At 43.9% G+C, this 25,915-nt stretch overlaps 1 protein-coding gene across 2 annotated transcripts in view; it reads right to left on the bottom strand.

Moving 5' to 3' along the window:
• The window catches only part of ATP6V1B1 (ATPase H+ transporting V1 subunit B1), an 81,296-nt gene that overhangs the window by 49,143 nt on the left and 6,238 nt on the right, over nt 1-25,915 (bottom strand). For both annotated transcript variants that reach the window (XM_043990018.1, XM_043990017.1), the window contains exon 2: nt 8,240-8,427. In XM_043990018.1, the coding sequence (XP_043845953.1) occupies nt 8,240-8,427 (188 nt within the window). The remainder of the gene's footprint in view (nt 1-8,239; nt 8,428-25,915) is intronic.

Here is a 25,915-nt window from a genome sequence, read left to right as displayed (position 1 = left end):
TGAAGCTAGAAATTTGTTTAGCCATTCTGAAAAGCAATTTGTAACTATAACCAACTAAACTAAACTATGAACACTTTGACCCAGTGATGCCAGTACTAGGCACATACCCCCAAAAGATCAAAGAACTGCTAAAAAGACCCCAAAATATTTATAGTAGTTCTTATTGTAGCAAGGAATTGGAAGCAAAGGGGATACCTATCAAGTGGGAAATAACTGAACAAATTATGGAATCTAAATATAATGAAATATTTTTGTTGTTGTTGTTCAGTTGTTTCAGTCATGTCCAACTCTTTGTGACCACAATGAGGTTTTCTTGGCAGAGGTACTGGAGTGGTTTGCCATTTCTTTTCTTTCTTTCTTTCTTTCTTTCTTTTTTTTTGGGTAAGGCGATTGGGGTTAAGTGACTTGCCCAGGGTCACACAGCTAGTAAGTGTCAAGGGTCTGAGGCTGGATTTGAACTCAGGTCCTCCTGAATCCAGGGCCGGTGCTCTATCTACTGCGCCACCTAGCTGCCCCTTGTTTCCTTCTCCAGCTCATTTTAGAGAGGAGGAAACTGAGGCAAATAGCATTAAGTGACTTGCCCAAGGTCCCATAGTTAGTAAGTGTCTGAGATCAGATTTGAATTCGGGTCTTCCTGACTTCAGGCTGGGTACTCTATCCATTGGGCCATCTAACTGCCCCAGTGGAATATTATTGCACTATTTTTAAAAAAAATGTTAAAGAAGATGATTTCAGAGAAACCTGGAAAGACTTGTATGAACTAATGCAGAGTGAAGCCAGTAGAACCAGGAGAGCAACTAATACAGTATCAACATTGTAAAGACAAATGACTTTGAAAGCCTTAAGAACTCTATTCTCTGAGATGACCAGCCATGACTACAGAGCACTTCCCTATTCACAGAAGAATGTTGGACTATAGGTGGTAAAAGAGATATACATTTTGGCAGTTGACCCACCCAATGGGTGAATTTGTTTTGTTCAGCTGTACTTATTGGTTACCAGGCAAGCCTTTTACATTTAGGGAGGAGAGAAAAGATGTTGGGGGTGGGGGAGATCAGTAGTGGTACTGATGTAAAAAAATGCTTCAATAAAATATTTAAAATACATTTATGTGAATAGAAAAGAGTTCAGAATGGAACACAAACACAGAAGGCAGGGTTGATACTTTAGTATATATGCTTAAAAGAACCTCAAGTGAATATTAAGGTTAAGTGACTTGCCTGAGCTCACACAGGTAGCTTCAAACTGACATTTTCTCATCTCAAACCCGCTATTTTCCTAATTGTATTCCCTATCCTCCAAGTTCAAAGGATAGTCTAAAAAAACCCCAAGGGTTTTTCTAACTAGCTAGCTGGCTGCATTCTGCTGGCTGGCATCTACACACCAAAGAACTTAAAATTTCCCTTCATTAAGGAGCTGGTACTCACTCCCCTTCCACAGAGTGAAGAGCCATAAAAACTAAATAGGGCACAGAGCAATCAGAGACCAGGGGAATTTAGCAGAGAACAGCAGGGCAGACACCAAGAAGTCACTGGAAATGCCCAGCAAAAGCAAGAGAAAGAACTGATTCAGTAAAGATACCTTCGGTCCTATAGCCTTGTGGCACATGAGTTGCTCTAGCCACGCAAATTTCTTAAGTGTGTACTTACCCCTTCATACATGTTCCCCGATCACATTCGTCCCATGTGTTCATTTTTCCCATGTATCCCCAACCCAACATTCCCAGTGGATAGAGCATTGGCCCTGGAATCAGGAAGGTCTGAATTTGAATCTGCCATCAGATGCTTAATAGTTCTGTGACTCTGCACACGTCATTTAACTTCTATCTGCCTTGGTTTCTTCAAATGTTGTTGTTGTTTGTCCTTTGATCTGGAAGAGCACCATGACATCGGGGTGATGTCATGACATGCAGCAAATTGGATTTAAGTGAGGGAGGGCTGTGCAAAGTCACCAACCTTGATCTCTTCTCCAGAGTCATCTGGATTCAGTGGCTAGATATATACCAAGGACATTGGAGATGACCTTGGAGGTCTTAAGGCAATTGTGGTGAAGTGAATTGTCCAGGGTCACACAGCTAGTAAGTGTCTGAGGTCAGATTTGAACTCAGGTGCTTCCAACTTCAGGGCCAGTGCTCTATCCACTGCAACATCTAGCTTCTCTTTCTTCCAATGTAAAATGGAAATCATAGCTGCTTCCATCTTATAGGGTTGTGAGTCTCAAATGAGACAATATTCATAAAGCTCTTAGGACAGTGCCTGGTGCATAGTAGGTGCTTAATAAATGCTTGTTCCCTTTCTCCTTTTCCATGTTCTCTAACTGTATGTGTTCCCTGCATGTATCCCCTTCCCTACTGGAGGCATAGTAACCTGGGGGAGCATAGATAAGTGATATGGCAACTTGTGGCAGGGGCTGTAAAGATATTCCCTGTCATTTTTTTCTGTACTATTTGATTAAATGTTACTTGCTTTGAACTAATGTGTGCTTTCTGGTTGGTTTGGTAAAAGAAGACACATTGGTGTGGGCTTGTGAGCTCTGGATAAGGTGGATATTGACCCCTTAGAATGCCTTGAATCTATGATAGCTTTGTAATGGTGTGTGTGTGTGTGTGTGTGTGTGTGTGTGTGTGATGAGCACAGGGAAGGCCAGAGCTCAGTAGACAGAAGTCAGAGAACCTTTGATTCTAGTCTTTTCTCTTATACTTGCCACCTGGTGACTTTGGGCAAATTACTTTAGTTCTTTATTTCTTCAGTTCTCAGTTTCCTTATACGAAAAATGAGGGGGTCAGACTAGATGGCTTCTTAGGTCCCTTTTGAGCTCTTTGAGCCTTTAAGGTTGACACAAGAATCTGGATAGAGTCCTATCAGTCTTTTGATCATAGAGAATAAAATCTTACCACATTAGTTATAAAATGTCACATAAGACATCATACAAAAAATTTGGAGCTAAAAGGGACCTAGGAGGTAATCTAATCTATCCCATTCATTATACAAAAAGGGAAACCGAGACCTAGAAGGAGGAAGGGGCTTGTTCAAGATAACATTGAGGGGGGTAGCAGCTAGGTGGTGCAGTGGATAAAGCACCAGCCTTGGATTCAGGAGGACCTGAGTTCAAATCCAGCCTCAGCCATTTGACACTGACTAGCTGTGTGATGCTTATTGCCCCACAAAAACAAAACAAAAATATAACATTGGGGAAATACTTGGTTTTTTTGGGAAAAAATTAAGTTCATTTCTTTTTAAAAATGGTAACATTATGACTGAGCTCTTATAAAACTGCAAGCATAATAACCAAGCTTGTTCCTGAAGAAGAGAAGAAAAGGATGCATCTATGCCCCTTCTTTGCAAAGGTGGGGAACTATGGGTGTGGGATGCTGCATACATTTTCAGACTCAGTTAATATGTTGACTGATTTCGCCTAATAGCTTTTCCCCACCTTTTTTTTTCTTCTTTGTTATAAGGGATGACTCTCTGGGCAGGTGATAGTAGAAGAATATATTTGGAAATAAAGATGATGTAAAATTAAAATATTTTACTATACATCTTAAAAAGAAAAGTAAAGATGACCTGGGGCAGCTAGGTAGCATTGTGGATAGAGTGCAGGTTCTGCAGTCAGGAGGACTTGAGTTCAAATGTGGCCTCAGACACTTCCTAACTGTGTGATCCTGGGCAAGTCAGTTCACCCTGTTTGCCTCGGTTTCCTCACCTGTCAAACAAACTGGAGAAGGAAATGGCAAAGTAGTCCAGTAGCTTTGCCAAGAAAACCCCAACTGGGGTCATGAAGAGTCAGGCATAATTGAAATGACTGAACAACAACAAAAAGATGGCCTATCATTTTATTGTGAAGGTGGGAAGGGATAGGGCATCATGAGCAAAAGAAAAGACCCTGTCCCAAACTCATGGAAATGGTTTATGCCAAGAAGAGAGATGCCAGAGTTCGGTATTGTCTCCAGAGAGGGGCTAGTCATAGAGCCTAGCAACAATTAGAGATATATTCATCTGGGACTTCTATGGGATATAGTGTTTATGATATTGGAGGCCTGGCCCTTGCTGGAGGTGGGGCAGAGAGTATCAGCCCCGGGGAAGGAAGCACACACTGAGATTCCTTGAGGTATTTAAGCTGTTGAAAGCAGGGCCCTCAAGACTGGTGCTTTTGAGACTGGGAGGGGAGCTCAGCAGGCAGAGAGGGGTCTGGGAGGCAACAGCAGCTATTCGTAGCCTCAAAGGTGGGGCAAGGAAGGAAGGCGGCTCCCTGGCAATGTCTTCTCAGTGCCTTCTTACTTTTCCATCCTGGCACAAAAGTATGGTTGCCCTTCCCAAGGGGAGTTTTACATGGGAGACCATCAGAGCCATCACTAGCACCACAGTTAGAAGTAGGCAAGAAATGGAAAATTTCACTTAAAACAACTCTGAGGTACCACCTGACACCTATCAGATAGGACAAAAAAGGAAAATAATAAATGTTGGAGAAGCTGTGGAAAAATTGGAACACTAATGCATTGTTGGTGGAGCTGTGAAGTGATCCAACCATTCTGGAGGGTAATCTGGAATTATGCCCAAAGGGCTATAAAGCTGTGTATACCCTTTGACCCAGCAATACCACTTTTGGGTCTTTTACCCAAAAAGATCATAAAAAGGGGAAAGGACCCACATGTACAAAAATATTTATAGCTGCTCTTTTTGTGGTGGCAAGGAATTGGAAATTGAGGGGATGCCCATCAATTGGGGAATGTCTGAACAAACTGTGGTATATGAATGTACTGGAATTCTATTGTGCTGTAAGAAACGATGAGCAGGAGGAGTTCAGAGAAACCTGGAAGGACTTTCATGAACTGATGATGAGTGAGATGAGCAGAACCAGAACATTATACACAGTATCATCAACATTATGTGTTGATCATCTGTTATAGATTAGATTCTTCTCACCAATACAATGCTATAAGAAAGTTCCAAAGGTCTCATGATGGAAAAGGCTCTCCAATCCAGAAAAAAAAAAAAAGAACTGTGGAATATGGATGCTGATTGGATTATACTATTTCTTTTGTTTTTGGTGCTGTTGTTTTTCTTTTTTGAGGTTTTTCCTTTTTGCTCTGATTCTTCTCTTATAACATGACTAATGCAGAAATATGTTTAATGTTAGTGTACATATATAACCCATATCAGATTACTTGCTGTCTTGTGGAGGGGAGGAGGGAGGGGAGGGGGGGAATTTGAAACTAGAAATCTTATAAAAACAAATGTTGAAAACTATCTCTACATGTAACTGGAAAATAATAAAATACTTTCATAATTAAAAAAAAAGAAATGAAAAATTTCCCCAAATGCCATAGCCTGGCAATGTAGGGGTCACCTTTGATAAAGTTGCTCAAAACCTGGATTGACTGGAACTGACTGAGCTTAGAACCAGCAGGCTTAGCTATCTAAGGTCTTGGCCAATTTCCATCCAGCCAATCCATTCAATCCTGTCAAAGAACTTGTTCTAACTTCATAGAACTTCACCAGGCTATGGTTGTGTTTTCAGTCAAACATCTCATTATCTCAGTTTTATCTGCCCTTTGTTTTCTGTTTTTACTCAAGGTAGTTGGTGCTGGGCTGAAATCAGTTATTTAAAGACCCTCCCACATATGGAACACTTCCCTTCAGCCTGATCTCTAAAGGATAATGTGAGGAAAGGGAAAGAATCTATTTTTCATTCAAACTGGATGAGTGAGAATGGGAGATATACCAGAAGTGACATGTGTGTCCTGGACAGCCGATGTAGCTTTGGACATCATCAGCAAGAGGGAAATGATGGGGGAAACACAAGGGAATGAACAAAGTGAGAACCACTTCATTTCTGTCCTTGGCCTCTCTCATCCTTCCTTCCTCTTCTCCTAGACGAGCAAAGACCAAGGCTTGAAGTGAGAGAGATGATGATGAATTCAATTCAACATATTAATGTTATTATATTATCAATCAACATTTATTAAGTGCCTACTATGTGCCTTGGTATATACTTTGGTAATAATTAGGAATGATGGGGGCAGCTAGGTGGTGCAGTAGATAAATCACCGGCCCTGGATTCAGGAGGACCTGAGTTCAAATCCAACCTCGGACATTTGACACTTACTAGCTGTGTGCCTCTGGGCAAGTCACTTAACCCTCATTGCCCCACCAAAAAAAAATTAGTAATGATAATGCAATTATTGTGATAAATCAATAAAAGTCAATGAATATTTATCCAGAATCTCCTACATGTGCAGTCCTGTGCTGTGTGTGGTGGGGGAGATAGGAGAAAAAGACACAGTTCCTGGCTTTCTCAAGACACATACATGTGGAGCAAGCAGAGGACAGAATGAGACAGTGTAGAATGAGGTTGGTGGTGATGGTGATGGTAGTAATGATTTAAATAATTTGAGGTTTAAAGACCTATATACATATACATATATATATATATACACATGCATATAGACATACATTTTTTCATTTGATCTTCACAGCAATGCTGGGAGGTAGATGGTGTTATTAAACTCATTTTAAAGTAAGGAAACTGATATCAATGGGTGTTAAGTGACTTGACCAGGGTCTCATATCTAGCAAATGTCTGAGGCAGGATTTGAACTTAGGTCTTGCTAACTACAAGTCCAGGAATGTGTGAAGTTTTCTGCAGGAGTTCAGAGAAAGGATAGGATCCATGTGGGTTGGCATGATGAAAGAAAGTTTCCTGAAGGAGGGGAGGATTTGATTTACGTTGTGTGTGTGTGTGTGTGTGTGTGTGTGTGTGTGTGTGTGTGTGTATGTAAAGGACAGAGAAGAGGTCATTGGACTTTGTCAATGTCACAACTTGGTGATCTGACCATTGTCAGGGGCAGCTTTGGGGCAGAGTGGAAGCAGGAGGCAGGAAACCTGGATCTGCCACTGATTCTCCATGTGTGACATGGAGTAGATCATTTCCCCTTTCTTGGCCTCATTTCCCCCCCTCTAAAAAGCAGGATCTCTGAGCATCTCTTACAGTTTGGAGCATCGATGCTATGTGCCTCCTTCTAAAAGTCAGTTTCAGCAACATCATGCCAGGGAAGTTCTGAGAAGGACTGGAGTTCTAAGGTTGCCCACCTGCACTAACTATCCCCAAAGTGAAGGGTTTGAGGACCTTGGTCCTTGTGTAGCTCTGTCCTTTCACCTCTGGCATCCTTTACCACCCATATTCTTGGGCTGGCTTTTTAGCTGCTAAAGTTGGGCCTTGAAGACAGAGAATAGTGGAGACTCATGAGCCCAGGTGCATCTGCCTGGATTATTTTAGGCTGTATGGGAGCAATCAGGGAAAACAAACTGTCACTTCTCAAGCCTGATCAGTGACAGTCGTTCTGAAAGAGGAAAATAGCTTCGCAATCAGTCTGAATCACCCCCCTTCCTGTGTCTTTTCCCCTGCCTATTTGTGCCTCCTCTTTGACTCTCTCTTTCCCCTTTCTGATCTCCTCTCCCTTGTCCCTTCCTGCCTCCTTCCTTTCCTCTCTCTTTCTCCTCTTTGTCTTTTTCTTCCTCTTTTTTTCCTTTTCCTTCTCCTACTGAATCCATAGTATGGATTTGTGATTTGTCCCCTGGAGAAGGTGATGTGGTAAAATGGAAACTGCACTGAATTCAGAGTGAGATGGGTTTGAATCCACTTCCCGTCTGGAGGACTCATTGCTTTCTGAATCCAGAGCACTTGATTGTTGGTATCTAGAGTTAAAGCTCTGAACACCCAACCCTTGTTGTGGCTCTGAGTTCTAAGATCCTCTTCCCATCTGGGGGCTCTTTAAGGATTAAGATGAAACTTCATCAATCAAGGAAACCACTCCTGGAACCTTTTATTTGGCTCTGAGACCATTTTTAGAAGTGACATGGATAAGCTGGAGAACATGGTAAAGAGAGTAACAAGGAGAATGAAGGGATTGGTGACTATACCATAGAACACTGGATGAAAGAATTCTGGAAGTCATGTGTAAAGGGGATTTGGTTTATTCTGCTTGATCCCAGTGGTTAGAACAAGGAGCAGTGGACTGCTTTCAAGGTAGTGGGTTCCCTGTTATTGGTTGGCTTCTAACAAATAAAGATGGCTTCTGGTTGGGATGTTGTCCATGGTATTCTTGTTCATTTAGACCCCTGGGACTTTCTTACCAGACTAAGGGCTTCTAGAAGAATCAGGCAGAATATGTATTCAGAATATATAGTGATAGGACCAAGGGAGGAGGGAGAAGAAGCCTCCTCCTTGGGGCCTCTCTTACCTGGGTCTCTGAGAGGTTCAGTTGGCGGGCCAGCTCAGTCCGTTCTCTCCCCACCACATACTGACACCTTTGAAACTCCATCTCCAAACGGTACAGCTGCTCAGCTGTGAAGGATGTCCTTGTCCTCTTTGGTCGGTCCAGGTCGAGACCCTTGGGGAGGACAATTTCCCGAATGGTCCCCTTGGCATCTGCAAGAAACATGAAGGAGGTATGTTTGGAGATGGTCTGATTTCATGGATAGGAACCTAAGGAAGGAGGTCTAGGACCAGGGTGGAAGGGAGCTTAACATGGGATTCAAATTGACATAGAAGAGACAGAAACTCTCAGGAGGGCACCCAGGGGGAGTGCCCAATATGCCTATCAATTGGACCAGACATCTGGAAGAAGTGCTCTCAAGGAGTGTGCTAGCAGAGGATGAATGACCGTGTTGTGAGAGGTGCCTCTTGCACTTTGTGTGACCTTGGGCAAGTCATTTGGATTCTCAATTAGCTTTCTAAATTGTAAAATGAAGGATTTGTACCAAATGACCTCAAAGGTGCATTCTAGCTCTAAGCATAAGGTTTATGCCCCTAGAATGCTGAAGAACAGTCCTGGTTGAGTTGGGGTGGGGCACTACATACAAAGCCATAAAAAGGAATTTTGGCTCCTGGCTCAGCACCACAAACTGTCCCCAGTTGAGGGATGGGCGAAAAAAGTTTGAGGCTGTTACAAAGTAGCCCAAGTGCTGTTGTTTCCATGCCAGGAGAATGCCTTCTAAATTGTATACCCTTTTTTTTTTAAATTTATTTATTTATTTTGCAGGGCAATGAAGGTTAAGTGACTTGCCCAGGGTCACACAGCTAGTAAGTGTTAAGTGTCTGAGCCCAGATTTGAACTCAGGTCCTCCTGAATCCAGGACCAGTGCTCTATCCACTGCGCCACCTAGCTGCCCCCAATTGTATACTGTTAAGGGCTAAAATTCTAGCTAAACTGTCTAAAATATCTAATGAGTGGTCGCCAATAAATTATAAGCTTTAGCAAGAGTTAGGTTTTTAAGCATTTATTAAGGAGAATAAGAATTTGGTAAAGAGAGAGAGAAAGGCCTAGATTCCTATCTATTAAAGGGAGAGCACATTTCTAGCTCCCTTCTCCGCCAGCGTCCTCAGGAAAAAGAGCGAGCCTGAGCGCCAGTCTCTTCCTTCCTCCTCCCACTAGCCCGCGTCACTTCCTGACTCCTGGTCTTGCCCTCAAAGACCTTCCCTTCATGGGCAGAACTCTTCTACAGTAAGTATCCAGCAGGTGGCGTTATTCCAATCGTTACAATACCCTTTAAAGCTGTGACCTTGGGACAAAGTTCTCTTTGCTCCACTCTGCTTATCACCCTCTTATTGGATGAGCTTTAGATTCCTGCCCGAGTCTAAACTTCTGTATGATGACTGGTTCTATCTCTACAATGCTACTGGGGGTAAAGTTAGTGATACAGTTGAGAAGCTGTCTACCTTGGGGACAGCTAGGTGGCACAGTAGATAAAGCAGTCTGCCTGGAATCAGGAGGACCTGAGTTCAAATCCAGACTCAGATACTTGACACTTGCTAGCTGTGTGACCCTGGGCAAGTCACTTAACCTTCATTGCCCTGCAAAAAAAAAAAATAAAATAAAAAAAAAAAAGAGAAGCTGTCTACCCCATTCTGATTCAAAGGGACTGATGGATACATGGATTGCCAGGCATATATTCCCTAGAACTATCTAATGGGGTCTCTTTCCCTCTGATTCCCATACTTTATGGGAAGGGAAGGTGGGAGGTAGCCAGGGATGGGTCAACACCTTGATTTTGCTAAACAGCAGCAAACAATAAGAAAACAAAACAAGAAAAGACCCAAGCCATTCCATAATAACAATTTCTTTAGCAGGCAGTGTAGGGGGAAAAACAATGGATTTTAGAAGTCTGAAGACTTGGGTTTGAATACTGATCTGACACAAGTACCTAGATGATTTGGGGCAAGTCACTTAACTTCTATGGGCCTCAGTTTCCTCATCTATAAAAGGATGAAGTTGGACTAGAAGGCTGGTAAACCCCCTTCCTGCTTTAAATCCATGCTCCATTTTTTCATAGGGTTTCTTAGTGGTAAACATAGTTCATCTGTATTTCAGCAAGGCATTTAACAATTGTAAACTCACAAGAGTATTTCAATTTTCCAAAGCACTTTCCAGCCTACATTCTGGGAAGTCATGCAAGTACCATTAAGGTCCCTTCTTTCTTAGAATCTTATGATTGTGTATTTTCTCCATTTTACAGATGAAGAAACTGAGGCTCAGAGAACTTAAGTGACTTGCCAAAGGTCATACTTCTCAGAAGGGATAGAGATGGGTTACAAACCCAGGTGTTCTAACCCCAAGGGCGATGCTCTTTCCAGTATGCCACCCAAAGTCTCTTTCCCAAGGTCCTTTTGGACAAAAGGGATCTGAGTGGGCTTGATGATGGTACAGCTTAAGTGGATTCATAGTAGGTTAATTGATCACTCTGATTCAATTCAATTCATAATATCATAGATCTAAACATGGAAGACATTTCAGATGCCCTCTAATCCAAGCCTTTCATTTTACAGATGAAGAAATTGAGGCCCAGGGAGGTTAAGTGTCCAGGGTCACATAGGTAGTAAGTCTCACAATTAGAATTCGAATCCATTCTCTTCACTATGCCAGGAAGCCTCTCAATTCCATTAGATTCAATTGCTATTGTGGGACCTCACCCATATACGACATTGCTAGACACTCCCTCCCTTCAAGAGGATTACAGTCTAAGAGGAAGGAGATGGCATATGAGCTATGCTATTCCTAAAGAGTGTTCATTTCTGGATTATTTGCCAAGCCATGGATGGAGGAGTGGAATGGTATGGTAAAGAGAGGGAAACAGTCTCAGGAGGCATGCCCCAGACTCTCTCTTCAGTTCTCTCCTATTCAATATGTTTACAAATTACTTGGATGATGAATAGAGAGCATGTTTATTGATTTTTCAGATTACAGAAAGCTAGGGAAAATATTGAATTTATTAGATGACCCAAATTCAACTTTTAAAAGATTCCTATAAACAAAAGTGGAGAACTATCTTTACATGTAATGGGGAAAAAATAAATAAAATACCTTATTAAAAAAAAGATTCCTTAAAGTGTCAGAGCTGGAAAAGTCTTGGGAAATCATCTAATTGGGAAATTCCCCTATAGGACTGATGACAAAGCATATAACATACCTCTTGACAGAGAGATAAATGGACTCAAGATGCCAAATGAACAGTTTTGGACACAGTTGACTATGCATATGTGCTACAATGATTATATTTTCCTTTTGTCCCAATGGGGGGGAAAGAAAATTGCTAATTGAACATTTTAAATTAAAAATTAAATTAATTATAATTTATAGATAAATTAGAAATTAAAAACAAAAAAGATATCCTACACAAAAATATTTGCAATGGATTTTGTGAGAGCAAAGAACTGGATACAAAATGGGTACCCAGTGATTGGGAAATGATTGAACAAATTGTGGCATATGAATGTAATGGAAAATTATTTTGTCATAAGAAATAATGAATCTGAGATATTTAGAGAAACGTGGGAAGATATGGCTGCATGATAGAGCAAAATAAGGAGAATCAGAGAAACAATTTGCATAGTAACTATAATCATGCAAAGGAAAGCAACAGCAAAAGACCTCAGAAGCCTGGCCAATATAGTGAGCAGTTTTGACTTTAAATGGCTAATGAGGAAGTATGCCTCTTTCTCTCATCAGAAGTGCTAAAGGTGTGGGATGAAACACATCCTGTTGGGCATGACCAGTGTGTTGGGGTATTTTGCTTAACTATATCTCTTCCTTACTTGTTATCTCTACTGGGGTGGTGGTTTGGGCAGTCACTGGGGAAATAAGCAGAAAGGGAATAAACATTTCTGTAGTGCCTATCACATCCGGTACTGAGCTGTGTTTTAGGACATTTGATCCAGGGGGCAGCTAGGTGGCGTAGTGGATAAAGCACTGGCCTTGGATTCAGCAGGACATGAATTCAAATCCATTCTCAGACACTTAACACTTAACTAGCTGTGTGACCCTGGGCAAATCACTTAACCCTCATTGCCCCGCAAAAACAAAAAAATACCCAACCCCCCCAACCCCCCAAAACCCAACATTTGATCTTGACAACAATCAGCAAAACAATAAACATTTATTAAGTGCCTTTTATGTGCCCAGCACTGTGCTAACCATTGTGAGCTAGGTGCTGTTAAGATCCCCATTTCACAGTGGAGGAAACTGAGACCAAAAGAGGTTAAATAACTTGCCCAGGGTCAACGGCTAGTAAGAGTTTGAGGCTGGATTTGAACTCAGGTCTTTCCGATTCCAGGTCCAGTACTTTTTTCACTCGGAAACCTCTGTCATTGGGAAGTGACATTTAACTTTTTAAAAAATGTGCATCGGTAGCACATTTAAAAAAGAAATCTAATCTACCCCACCCCTCACTTTGAAGAGGGAACAACTGAGCTAGGTGACCTCCTAGGCTCCTTCCAGCTCTAGATTTATGGGTGTTTTTGTTGTTGTTGTTTTGGTGAGACAATTGGGGTTAAGTGATTTGAACTCAGATCCTCCTGAATCCAGGGCCAGTGCTCTATCCACTGTGCCATCTAGCTGCCCCGATTTATAGGTGTTTGATTGATCCAGAAAGGTCTAGAACATGGATCTACTGAGTCCCAGATTAGGTCTCTTCCCACAAGACTTCATAGCTTCTTTTTTTTTTTGTGGGGAAGTGGGGGTTAAGTGACTTGCCCAGGGTCACACAGTTAGTAAGTGTCAAGGATCTGAGGTCGATTTGAACTCAGGTCCTTCTGAATCCAGGTCCGGTGCTCTATCCACTTGCCACCTAGCTACCCCCAACTTCATAGCTTCTTCCTCTTTTTTTGGGGGGGGGGCAATGAGGGTTAAGTGACTTGCCCAGGGTCACACAGCTACTAAGTGTCAAGTGTCTGAGGCTGGATTTGAACTCAGGTTCTCCTGAATCCAAGGCCAGTGCTTTATCCACTGCGCCACCTAGCTGCCCATTTTTATTTATTTTTATTATTATTATTATTATTATTATTATTATTTGCAGGGCAATGGGGATTAAGTGACTTGCCCAGGGTCACACAGCTAGTAAGTGTGAAGTATCTGAGGCTGGATTTGAACTCAGGTCCTCCTGAATTCAGGACCAGTACTCTATCCACTGCGCCACCTAGCTGCCCTCATAACTTCTTGATGATTCTTTCTGACTCCAAGATTGGTTGGTCCTGTGTCCATCATGGGCCCATATAGAGCTGGAAGGGACTCGAGAGGTCTTATGAACTAATCCTCTTATTTTACAGATAAGGAAACTGAGGTCTAAACCCATTGTCCAACATCACACTGTAGTAGAATCTGCACTTGAACTCAGATCCTTTGACTCAAGAGTTGGGGACCTTCCTCGGAGATTAGCTCCCATTTATACCGTCTATATCTTGCACGAGCTTAGTTGTTTGCATGTAGTCTGTCTCCCGCAGTAGAATATGAGTTCCCTGAGGGCGGGGACTGTCTTTTTGCCCTTCTTTGTATTCCGAGCTTGGCACAATACCAGGCGCATAGTAAGCGCTTAATAAATGTTTGAAAACTGACACTTCCGTGGACATCCCACCTAGGTTGGGGTCGAAATTGACTGCAAAGAACTACAAGTGGATTTGACTTTTTCTAGTCGGGTTTGGCGGGTTCCTCTCCCCAAATTTTAATTCGTTAGAAGAAAAGGGCCCGAGACCCCTCCCTCCCCGTCAGGGCTTGCTCTGTGTCTTTGCCGTGGTGAGAACTCTGGCAAGCGCAAGGCTTCCTCGGATCATAACTCCTCTCCCTAGCTGGGATTTATTTGCTGGGAGGATTCCTAGCTGGTGTAGACCTAGGGCACGGACGAAAACTTCCGGAAAGCTCGTGCGTCCCTTCCCTCCCCTAAACCGACCTTCCCAGGCGATTTCGCCTGAATTTTAGGGTACCCGGAATGCCTCCATCTGCCCCCAGTCGGTGGGGGGGGGGAAGGAGAGGAGAGAGCAGAGCTTTGGGGTGTGGTGGGGTAAGGCAAAAGGGAAGGGCTAGTCTGACCCGGTGGAGTTGGGGGAGAACTGTGGCGAACGCGTAGAGGGGAAGGTGAGAGGTTCTCTGACCGCTCAAGGAGCTCTTTATCGGGGGAGAGAGAAAAAGGAGGGCCGATGGCAGAGCCCTGGGCTCTGAGCCTTGGTGGAGATGCGGTTTCGAGGTGGGGGACCTCGCACCCGGCTCCGACGACTCCCGCTTCTGCCTGGAGCCGCTGACATCATGGGCTTCTCTCTCTGCATCTGACACCTCGTAATCTGCCCTTGGAAGCAGTTTCCCTGGAAGGGAGAAAGGAGACCTGGACTTTCTCGAAGCCCGGTATCCGACACGAAGCCCTGGTATCGCCTACTCAGGCCCCTCGGATTGGCCTCTCCAGTCACTTGCAGCCCAAGAAAAGAATACAGACCGACGAGGAGACCCCGAGAAAAACCCTGGAGCTCCCCAGGGAGAAAATGGGCTGGTGGGAGAGTACATTCTCTCTCGCTAACTATCCACACCCTCTAGCTAGAGACAAGAACGCAGAAACGGATTCCTGTGCCTCTGGCTGGCCACGCATCAATAGCTATCGTTTCGCTCTGCCTCTTCAGTCCGGACCTCTCGCTTCATCAGGGCAGGGCACTGCCGCCGAGAAAACGGCCTCCGCGGGTGCACAACAGCCCCTCGTCTGCAATTTATAGTTTTAGTCGCCTGGAGGAATCGAGAGTTTAAGTAACTTGTCCAAGGCAGGACCTGAACTCAGGTCATCCGAAGCCCAAGGCTGGTCCTCTGTGAAATAGGCTGTCAAGCTGCGTCGGATTTGTGCCTTTTTCTAAAGCCTTTATTTGGGGTCCGTGTCTGTCTGTCTATCTATATATATAATTAACTTTTAAAATAGAAATAGAATTTATTTCTTTTATAATCCTTTAAGGCGTTCAAGAGGCTTCATCTGGGTCCATAATACATCGGGCTCTGAATCCAACTGTCTTTATAGCTGTCTGTTTGTCTGTCTGTCTCTGTTCTCTCTCTCTCTCTCTCTCTCTCTCTCTCTCTCTCTCTCTCTCTCTCTCTCTCTCTCTCTCTCTCTCTTTCTCTCTCTCTCTCTCTCTGTTTCTTTGTCTGTCTGTCTCTTCGTCTGTCTCTTTCCGTCCCTGTCTGTCTTTCTCTGTCTCTGTCTCTCTGTCTCTCACACACGCATGAATGGGAGGCAGTGCTTAGAATTTCAAATCTATTGCTTTTTTGTTTCCTTTGCCAGCAAGACACCACATTTTCCACATGAGCTAGTTGTACCTCTATTCAGATTGCTATCTATATTCAAATATGTCTGTTTTTATACCAAGTCAAGAATTAAGGTTCTACATTGTGCGATAATAGTTACCTCTTCTCAGCAATGCAATGATCCAAGACAATTCCAAAAGACTCAAGATGGAAAATGCTCTCCACATCCAGAAAAAGAACTATGGAATCTGAACGAAGATTGAGGCATACTATTTTCACTTTTCTTTTTCTTCTTCTTTCTCATGGTTTTCCCCTTTTGTTCTGATTTTTCTTTCACAACATGACTAATGTGGAAATATGTTTAACATGATTGTACGGTATAACTTCTATTGGATTGCTTGCTGTCTGGGGAGGGAGGGGAGGGAGAAAGAGAAATTTGGAACTCAAAAATCTTACAAAAATGAATGTTGAAAACTATCTTTTCATGTCATGGACAAATTAAATACTACTAAGTGAAAAAATAAAATCAAGGAAAAAATATAGATGCTCATGACTCAAACTCTTTTTTTAAAAAAAAGGATTAAGGTTTTAGTTTTGGAGCCCAGGGTACCTTTTGAACCCAGGCCCCTGTTTTGTATTTCACTTTCAGGGAAAATAGCTTTTGTCCTGCTTTTTTTTTTCTAAGAGGAGGACTGGGCACTGTTACCCTTTGGTTACATCTTCTTTCTCTAATACATGGCATATAAGTGGATTTTCTATTTTTTAAAAATAAATTGATAGAAACAACAACAACAAAAACAACAACAGAGAGGAAATAAAGCATAAGGGAAAGAGCAACTAGAAGACCCAGATTCAGATTCAGGTTCCAATCCTGGGAGAGTCACTGAGGTTCTCAGTGTCCCCAGGCAATTCTGAAACCTTAAGACAAGGACAATGGTCAGCCTGCATCTAGGGAGGGAGTTTCTGCACCAAGAGATTCCCACATGTTCCAAATCACAGGTTCAGATTCTCCTCCACTTGCATAGTAAAAGGGGGTGAAGAGTGAAGAGTCTGTTATGTGCCCTGTTTTGGGGCTGTATTTATATTTACCCACTCCCAACAGGTTGTGCGTGCATGCGTGCGTGCGTGCGTGCGTGCGTGCGTGTGTGTGTGTGTGTGTGTGTGTGTGTGTGTGTGTGTGTGTGTACATCCCTCCAACCCCACTCCCCAGGACAGGGCACAGTGCTCTGTCTATCTATTTATCCATCCATCCATCCATCCATCTATCCATCCATCCATCCATCCATCCATCCATCCATCCATCCATCCATCCATCCATCCATCCATCCATCCATCCATCCATCTATCTATCTATCTATCTATCTATCTATCTATCTATCTATCTATCTATCTATCTATCTATCTATCTATCTATCTATCTATCTATCTATCTATCTATCTATCTACCATCATTGTCATCATCCTTTCCCTTAAGGAGCTTACAATCTCACTGGTAGGAGGTGGGACTGGTCTGGTCTATGCCTAAAACAACTATAATAAAAAAGGAACAGTTTCATGTATAGTTAGGAAAGGCATTTTGGAGAAGTGGAAAGAGAGCTGACCTTAGAGCCAGAAATACCTGGGGTTCAGGTGCTGCCTCTGACATATAGTGGTTGTGTGACCCTAGTCAAGTCACTTAACCTCAGTAAATTTCAGAGAAAGTACCAACCTGCTTTGATAAAGGTAATTTCCTCACCTGGAAGTTCCCTGTATCAATGATGTCACAGGTATGATCCCTATCCCTTTAGTAAGTTATAGTTGGGACTTCTTTCCCAGGTCCCCTAGCTCTGGGGCACAGCTCTCTCTCTCTTCTGATCACTCCCCACATTGCTCTTTCCTTTATTCAAGTTCTCCTTGAGAGCTGGAACTGCCTCAGGGCTCCCTGGTCTCCTGAAGAAGATTGCAGAGAAGCACCATTAGTTCTAGGTCTTCCTTCAAAGCCACCAATTGGCTCTGGGGTCACCTGGGTCACTGGTGACTGGGAGACCAAATTTTTGGCCAGAGTCACTCTCAAAAACTATCAGCTGGGTCAGCTAGGTGGTGCAGTGGATAAACCACTGGCCCTGGATTCAGGAAGACCTGAGTTCAAATCCAGCTTCAGACACTTGAAACTTACTAGCTGTGTGACTCTGGGCAAGTCACTTAACCCTCATTGCCCTGCCAAAAAAACAAAAACAAAAACAAAAACTATCAACCAAAGTCTAAGAAAAGTTGAGGATCTCTATGGAGAGAATTCCTACACTTGACTCAAATCCTAGAGGCAGAAGTATTTTTTATAAAGTTATATGTCTAGATCTCCCTCTATTATATAAGGTGGCTATGTACAAAGTGGATAGGATCTGGTCCTGGAGTTGGAAAATCTGACTTCAAATATAGCCTTAGCCATTTACTAGCTGGAGGACCCTGGGCAAATCTCTTCACCTCTGTCTACCTCAGTTTTCTCATATATAAAATGGGGTTAATAATAGTACCAATTCTCAGTGTCGTTTTGAGGATAAAGTGAGGTAATATTTGTAAAGTGTTTAAGCTAAATAAATGCTAGCTATTATTGACCAGCTATATTAACCGGATATTTATAACCTTTTCCATATTCACAGATCTGAATCCCTAACTTTCAATTTCTACATGCCAATATAAATCAATCAACAAGCATTTTTAAAGCTTCTACTTCCTCCTTGGGAAAACAAAAGGAAAAAGAAAGCATCTCTATGCTAACAGAGCATACTTGTCATACTGTTGGGAACCGTCAACATGAACACATTTCATTAAATACAAAATATAAATAAAATAATTTGGGAGAACTGTAGGTACTGGGGTGGGAAGGGGAAGCCTAGTGTAGAAGGTGGCATTTCAGCTGAGTTTTGAAGGAAGTTAGAGGTGCTAAGAGGCAGAGGTCAGGAGTGAGTGCATTTCAGGTATAGGCACAATCAAGGAGAGGAAGACTTCTGGTGGGAAGAAGGAATTATGGCTCAGTGGATGGAGACCCGGACTCAGAATCAGTAAGAAACTTTTTGTTGTTCAGTCTTGATTGGGGCGTGGTTTGCCATGTCCTTTTCAGCTCATTTTTACAGATGAGGAAATTGAGTCAAAGAGGGTTAAGTTGCTCAGGGTCACACAGCTACCTGAGTACCTGAGGTCAGATTCGAATTCAGTTCTTCTTCACTCCAGGTTCTACGTCTTAGATATTACCCCAGTAAGAGAGGCAGAGGTTCAAATCTTGGTACTGGCCATGTGGCCTGTTTGTTTAACCTCCCACTGGCCTAGCTGGGGCGGTCTTCCATCAGCGTACAGGAGATACACATGTCTTTAGCGTCACTATTTCTAAAATGTGGATCATAATATCATTGATCTAGAACTGGAAGGGTCTTCCAGTCCAACTCCTTTGACTTCACGGATGAAGAAACTGAGGTCCAGGGAAATGAAGTCACTTTCTTAAAGTTACACAGGTTGTACATTTACTAAAACAACATATTTTTCTCTAAGTGCAACAATAAACACATATAGGCACAACTCACAGACGGGAAAGTGTGTAGGAGTCTATGATTTGATAGTATATATAATTGTATAGAATATACAACGTAGGTATGCTTTAATACATTATATTAGCTTATCGTATATGTATTATTATTCCTGTATTGTATATATAGGTATATTAATGTATATAATGTATATGTATATATTATCTTAAAAATAGGACACATATTTGCCCGGCTATCTGGAGATACGGAGTATTTGCGATGGCTGCCCAGCGCCTTTGGCAGAAGGCTTCTCTCCTGGATGCATCACAGAGTCCAACATCATCATGGGGGAGCTCAAAGGGCAATGAAGATACTCAGGGTGGACTGGAGTTGGCTTTGGCCGACTATGACTTGCATGAGACGGGATCACCGAGGGCATATATGACAGGGAGAGGAGGGCAGCAGTCCCGGGGTAAGAACAGGGACATCAAATGGGCAGCTCCGGGCAGGTGCTACGGGATGTGCAAACCAAAATAAAGGAAGGTTTCCAGGATTTGGGGGTGGGGGGTGGGGGGGGGGTTGGTTCTCTCTCGAAGATTGTATGAAGGCCATGGGCGGAGGTCTCGGCAGCTCTACCTGGGAGGGCTTGTCCGTGGACATGAGAACAGAGAGAGTTATGGGAGGATTCTGCACAGGCTATCGGAAGCTGGAGAGAGCCGCGAGGTTTACCAAGTGTTATTTCGGCCCGTCGGACTCCCTTGATGATCTCCAGTTCACGGCCGAGTCTCCGAAGAGGAAATGTTTTGCCCAGGGTCGTACTACTTCGAAACAAACTCCAGCCGCAGGATACGAACTTCGGTCCGGCCTGAGTCCGGTTTCCCCACTCTCCACTACCGGATGGGGTGATTCTGAGACACTGTCCCCTAGACCCTGAGTTCTCGAGGCATCTAATAGAGATCTCAAGGGGCTTCCTCTTGGAGACAGTGACTTCTAGAAGTTTGGCCCGGAAAGGATAAAGCGGACAATGACAGTGTCGCGACGTGTAGGCACCTGCTCAGCAAACACTCAGGAAAGGTTTCACGGGTGGATGGTCTCTGTGGGCAGGCGGGTCTGGTGGTGGTTATGGAACCTTCCCGAGCCCAGGAAGACAGTGGGGGAGCCCACCGATGCCCCCTTGAACCCTGGGTCTGTGTGCGGGCTGCTCCCGGGGCCCACCTCCTTTGGACTGGCACGGTAGCCGGCTGTGCCAGCCAGACTCCCCCTCCCGCCGCTGCAGCGGGCGCCGCCGTTTCCATACCTGTCAAGAGGCTCAGTAAACATGTTTCCCGCTCGGGAGACAACGTGTCATTATTCCGCGCGTGAGCCTGGCATTATCCGCCCCTCCCGCGCCGCCCCCCCCAACCCCCACCCGCCAGCCGCCGGGGCTCGGCGGAGGCAGAGGAAGGCAGCCGGCAGCAGGCCTAGCCTGGCCCAGTCGGCCCTGGCCTCCAGCCCAGGGTCGCCCAGCTGGATCGAGCTGGGCCACGAGCCCGAGACCTCCGCGGCCCCACATCCCCCCGGGGCTGGGTTACAGACTACTCTGGGGCTTGTTATCCGATACAGTACACAGCCATGAGGCATGGGTGACGCAGGCCCGGACACACATATGCTCGTGGGAGTGAGATGGGGTGTGTGTGCGCGTGGATGCTTGAGATGTTTGTGTGTGTGTGCAAGTGTGAATCGTGTGTGTATGATGTGTGTGATACGGGTGTGCATGGCGTGTGCTCTTGTGATCCATAGATCAGTGTGAGGCATACGTGCATGCGTGCGTTATTTGTGGGGCTTTGGCATGAGTTATGCAAGTGTGTGCTTAACGTGTTATGCAAGTGTATGTTTGTGCGATGCGCGACCAGAGTGTGTTTGTGTATATTTGTGTATCTGCGGGAGAGGAGACCCAGCCCCGGCAGACGTCAGATTGTCACCGAAGATACAAGCAGAGGTCTGTGACCACCTTCGGGCGGGCTGCAGAGGGGGCTCAGGGCCAATGCACTTACGGAGAGAGGGAAGCAGAGAGCAGCCGACGTCTCTGGAGCAACTAGCGGGACCCACAGTCCTTAGGGACGCTTTAGACTAGGCTGGGAAGAGCTGGGGTGGGGGGTGGGGCCGCGGAGTAGGATTCTGTTTTAAAAAATTAGGGCGCACACACATACACCCACACACACAGAGCCACAGAGAAAGAGACAGATAAAAAGACTGAAACAAAGAACGAGGCGAAAAGGGACACAGGACCGAGACAGAGGAACTGAAGGTCGGTAGTTGTAGGCTCGTGTTCTTAGTGACGCTTTGACGTCAACAAATATGACCAGATATCCGGAGGCTGCCCATCTGCTACAGATATAAGCCCAAACAAACAAACAAACAAACAAACAACCATTCCCGCCCCCCCCCCAAAAAAAAACCCCACAGCAACAGAAAACAGCACCAGAAGGAATCTTAAAATCGGGCCTGTATTTATTGGGGGTGGGGGAAAATTCCATTGTGTGTGGTAGAAGCATGTGCAAGTGAAACGTTTGTATGTGGGAGCATCTGATGTATACTTTGTGTGAATCTGAATATACGTGTATAAGAAGAAGTGCTATGAGGACATGTGTGTTTGAGTTTAGGTTGGATATTTTGTGGGCGTGTATATATGAATTTGTAGCTTTGTCCGAGACTGTGTATATGCTTGAGTATGGGCTTGTGCTTGACTGTGTGTGTTGTATGATGAAACTATGTTGTGAGTGCCTGCATGCATGTTCAGATGTGTTTCTATGTGCCTGTTTATGGAGGAGACTATATTCTGTGGGTAGGTGTATGTATACGTGTCTGCCCCTGTTAGCGGATGTGGGAGTATGCATTTGATTGCATATGTGAGAATATGTCGTGGGTGTTTGTATTCGAGTTTGAGAAAGTGACGATTTCGTGAGGGTGTGGGCGACATGATGGCGCCCCTATCTCGATCCAAATAGAGGTTCTGTTTGTTTGGTCCTCTAGCCCCAATTTGGTCCTCTCAGTCCCAGTGTGGCACTGTATCCCACCAACCAAAAGGTTAGATCTAAATAGCTGGGAGGCCTCTTTCCAGGAAGGCTACTGAGATGATTATTATTACTATTAATTGCCATCATTATCACTATGGTCATCTTTACCACCCCCAAATCAATGTCCTAATTTCCCCCTCTCACACCCCAGTGAAGGGAATGGAAGAATCAAATTCCTGCCTATTGTCTCCAGATGCCAGAGCTTCGGGGAAGGAGAATCAAGTTGGGGGGAGCTCAGGTAAGAGGGGCTATTTTACCAACTTTTAGAGTGCTACTCTACCAGGAGGCTGTAGGGACTGAGGAATGGAGCCAGATTTGGGGACGGGGAGATCTGTCTTTTTCTGCCACAGAAAAGAGACTGATCATTATTCTCCTCAATAGCTCCTCAAAGTCCCCACTCCTTAATTGGCAGTGGGACTTTCTTTGAGGCTCCCCTTCCCACTTCCGAAACTCTCCAGTAAATTACCTATTTGTCCTTTAAAAAACAAATTCCAAACTCCAAGCAGCTTGGGGGAAGGTGGACAACCAAGGATTGGCTGCGGATTTAGGGTCATTTTAAAATAAACAAATCTTCCTTCCCGCCCTTCTCCCCCTCTTTTCCCCTGGAGAGGGGTCAGGAGGGGGTGTGATGTGCATGCCTGATATGAATCTGTGAGATCTGTGATTTGTAAGTGTGGGTGCGTGTGTGTGAGGGTGAGATGTGGGTGTCGTGCATGTGTGTGTTCTCTCTCTGAGTGCACCACCATTTTGTTGGGGGAGGGGAGATGTGCAGCAAAATGGTGTCCCCTTTTTGATCCCAGCTTTCGGTTTCTGCAGCCTGTTTGTCCTATTTGGTGAGCTGCTGGGAGGAGACCTAGAGGGATCATCTGGATCTGAGCTCTTCTCTTTGGGTCCCAGCCTCATCTGGCTTCTCCTCCACAAGTCAGCCTCAGTCTGAGGGGCTGCTTCTGTGTGTGTGTGTATGGTAGGAAGTGATGGGAAGAAGGGGGCAGAGTGTTTGAATGAGCTTCTGGGGGTATACTCTCCTCCTCAGGAAGCAGACTTACTGACCTAAAAAATACCCCTTAGGTCCTTGTTTCTTGGGAAAATGAACATCAGACCCATTTATCCATCCTCTAGGCTTTGGGGAAGCCCTCCCACACTATAGAGGAGTAGAGATGACCCATACATCCCCTTCCTCTCCAGCAAGCTTGGTGCACCCCCAAAGGATCTTGATACTTGCTAGGGTTCTCTGAGACAGGCATAAGGCTAAAGGGGGCTGGAGTCTCCCTGCAAAAGCTCTGAAAAATCCAAAGACACACATAGAATGGTTGCTAACCTAAACTAGGACTGAGACTTTCCCTTTTGGGAACTGGTCAATTACAGGAGTGTGAGTACTCTTGGAAGTCCAGGTCTTCCCAGAGTCTTGGGTTGTTTTCAAAATCGATGATGTCTCTCACCTTCCAAAATGCAATACTTAGGTATATAGGGTGTGAAAGAAACAAATCCAAGAAGGATGAGTAGACAGATCCTAACTTTCTTTCACCCCCAGAACTACTTTTTGTTCTGCTGAGCAGAATTTACCATCTCTATAGGAGCCCCACTTCCCTATTGTCCCAGGGTATGAAATGAGAATATAGGTAGACAGGCTGTGATGGATCTGCCTCGTCTGAGAAATCACTTTTAGCTACACCCAAATTTCTGTAATATACACATGCAAAAGGGTCTTAGCAACCAATCACTAACAATAAGGAAACTACATTAAAACTACTTTGAGGTTCCTTGTAGCACCCATCAGATTATCAAAGATGACAATAAAGGGGAACAATATATTGGAGAAGCTTCGAAAGGGCAGGCGCACTAATGTCTTGTGAGTGGAGCAGTGGTCCAGGCAGTCTAGAAAGCAATTTGGAACTCTACCCAAAAAGTCACAAAACTGTTCAGACAACTTTTTGACCTATCAATACCACTACTAGGCATAGACCAGAGAGAGAGAGAGAGAGAGAGAGAGAGAGAGAGAGAGAGAGAGAGAGAGAGAGAGAGAGAGAGAGAGAGGGAGAGAGAGAGAGAGAGAGAGAGAGAGAGAGAGAGAGAGAGAGAGAGAGAGAGAGAGAGAGAGAGAGGATAAAGGGAAAGGACCCATATGCACAAACATTTATAGCAGCACTTTTCATTGTAGCAAAAAATAAAACTAAGGCAATGCCCATCAATTTCAGAATGGCTGTACAAATTCAAGTATAGGAACACAATGGAATATTGTTATGCCTTAAGAAATGAAGAAAATAATGATTTCAGAGGAATATGTGAAGATTTATGAATGGATATCCATAAATGGCTTCAAGGTGAAAGTAAGCACAACCAGCAGGACAACGTATATAATGAGTACAATATTATAAAGAAAAACAACTTTGAAAGTCACTACACCCTAGAGTTTATGATAAATTCAATAACTAAGAACTCAGAGGGCTGGTGACAAGGCAAGCTACCCACCCAATGACAGATGATGGCCATGAGGTACAGAATTTCACACGCAGACACACACATACATACACACACTCGAATTGTCATTGTATAGATTTGTTTTACTTGAATATACTTATTTGACACAATTTTTTTTTTACATTGAGGGGGTTTGGGACAAAGATGGATGAGTGATATTAGTGTTTGTCAAGTGCAGAACAAAAAAATATTATTATTTAAAAATACGAGAATAAGGTCCTTGTTAAAGTAAGACTAAATATACTGCCAGTCAATCTAGCATGTATGAAGGGCCAGATGCGGTGAAAAATTTGGGGGATATATAAAAAAAGACAAAAGCAGTCTCTGATTTCAAAGATTATGCACACATTCTAATGTACAAGACATGTAAATAAATAGTCATATAACATGATATATACAGAATTGGAGGAAGATAATCTGAGAAGGCATTGTGTGAAAGGATTTTTAACTTAGAACCTGTGAATAGATTTCATAATAGATTCAAGTAAACTTGACTGTGGAAAAAATTACATTTTTTATTTCAATAAATTCATTTTCATTGTAATGCTGTATATTTTATTTTATGCATTTTAAAATAATATTCTAAGAAGGGGTCCATAGACTTCACCAGACTGCCAAAGTAGTCCAACACACACACACACACACACACACACACACACACACACACACACACACACACACCTCTCAGCCAAAGCCTTGTGATATTTAATTGCTGTGTGACTGTCCAAACCTGCTCTCCTTAATTTTCCCATTTCTGTCTGGGGCACCACCATCTTTCCACTCACTTGCCCAGGCTCCCAACCTACAAGTCAAGCTCTACTTTCTTCTTCCTCTTGCCACTCACTGAACCACTTGTCAAATCTTGTTGATTCCATCATCCCAATATTTCTCCCGTCCATCCCCTCATCTCTCCTAACTCGGTTCGTCACTTTTAGGCCTGAAGTACCTCTTGCCTGGATTACTGCAATAGCCTCCTGATCGATCTCTGCTTCCAGTCTCTCCCCGCTCTGACCCATCCTCCATCCTAAAATGATTTCCCTAATACAGTGGTCTGATCACGACATTCCCCTGCTCAACAAACTCCAATGCGAAGGTTCCTTTGATGGCTCGAGGAAAGCCGCGTAGATATACAGATGGAAATGAAGGTGGTGTAACAAAACAAAGGCAATCAATTTAACGGACAATCCCTATCACTTCTAGGGCGGAGCCCCGGATTTAGGGTCCTTTACGATAGGGACCTAGTCTACCTTTCATGGCTTATTACACATCACTTCCAACTAAATCCTCAAAATGACCTTCCTGCTACCCTCCTATAGAATATCCCACCTCCATCTGGACACGCA

The sequence above is a fragment of the Dromiciops gliroides genome, chromosome 2, assembly GCF_019393635.1.
Source record: "Dromiciops gliroides isolate mDroGli1 chromosome 2, mDroGli1.pri, whole genome shotgun sequence".
Taxonomy (NCBI): Eukaryota; Metazoa; Chordata; class Mammalia; order Microbiotheria; family Microbiotheriidae; genus Dromiciops; species Dromiciops gliroides.
The sequence above is the reverse complement of the archived record's forward strand: the minus strand, read 5'-3'. Positions and strand labels throughout refer to the sequence as shown.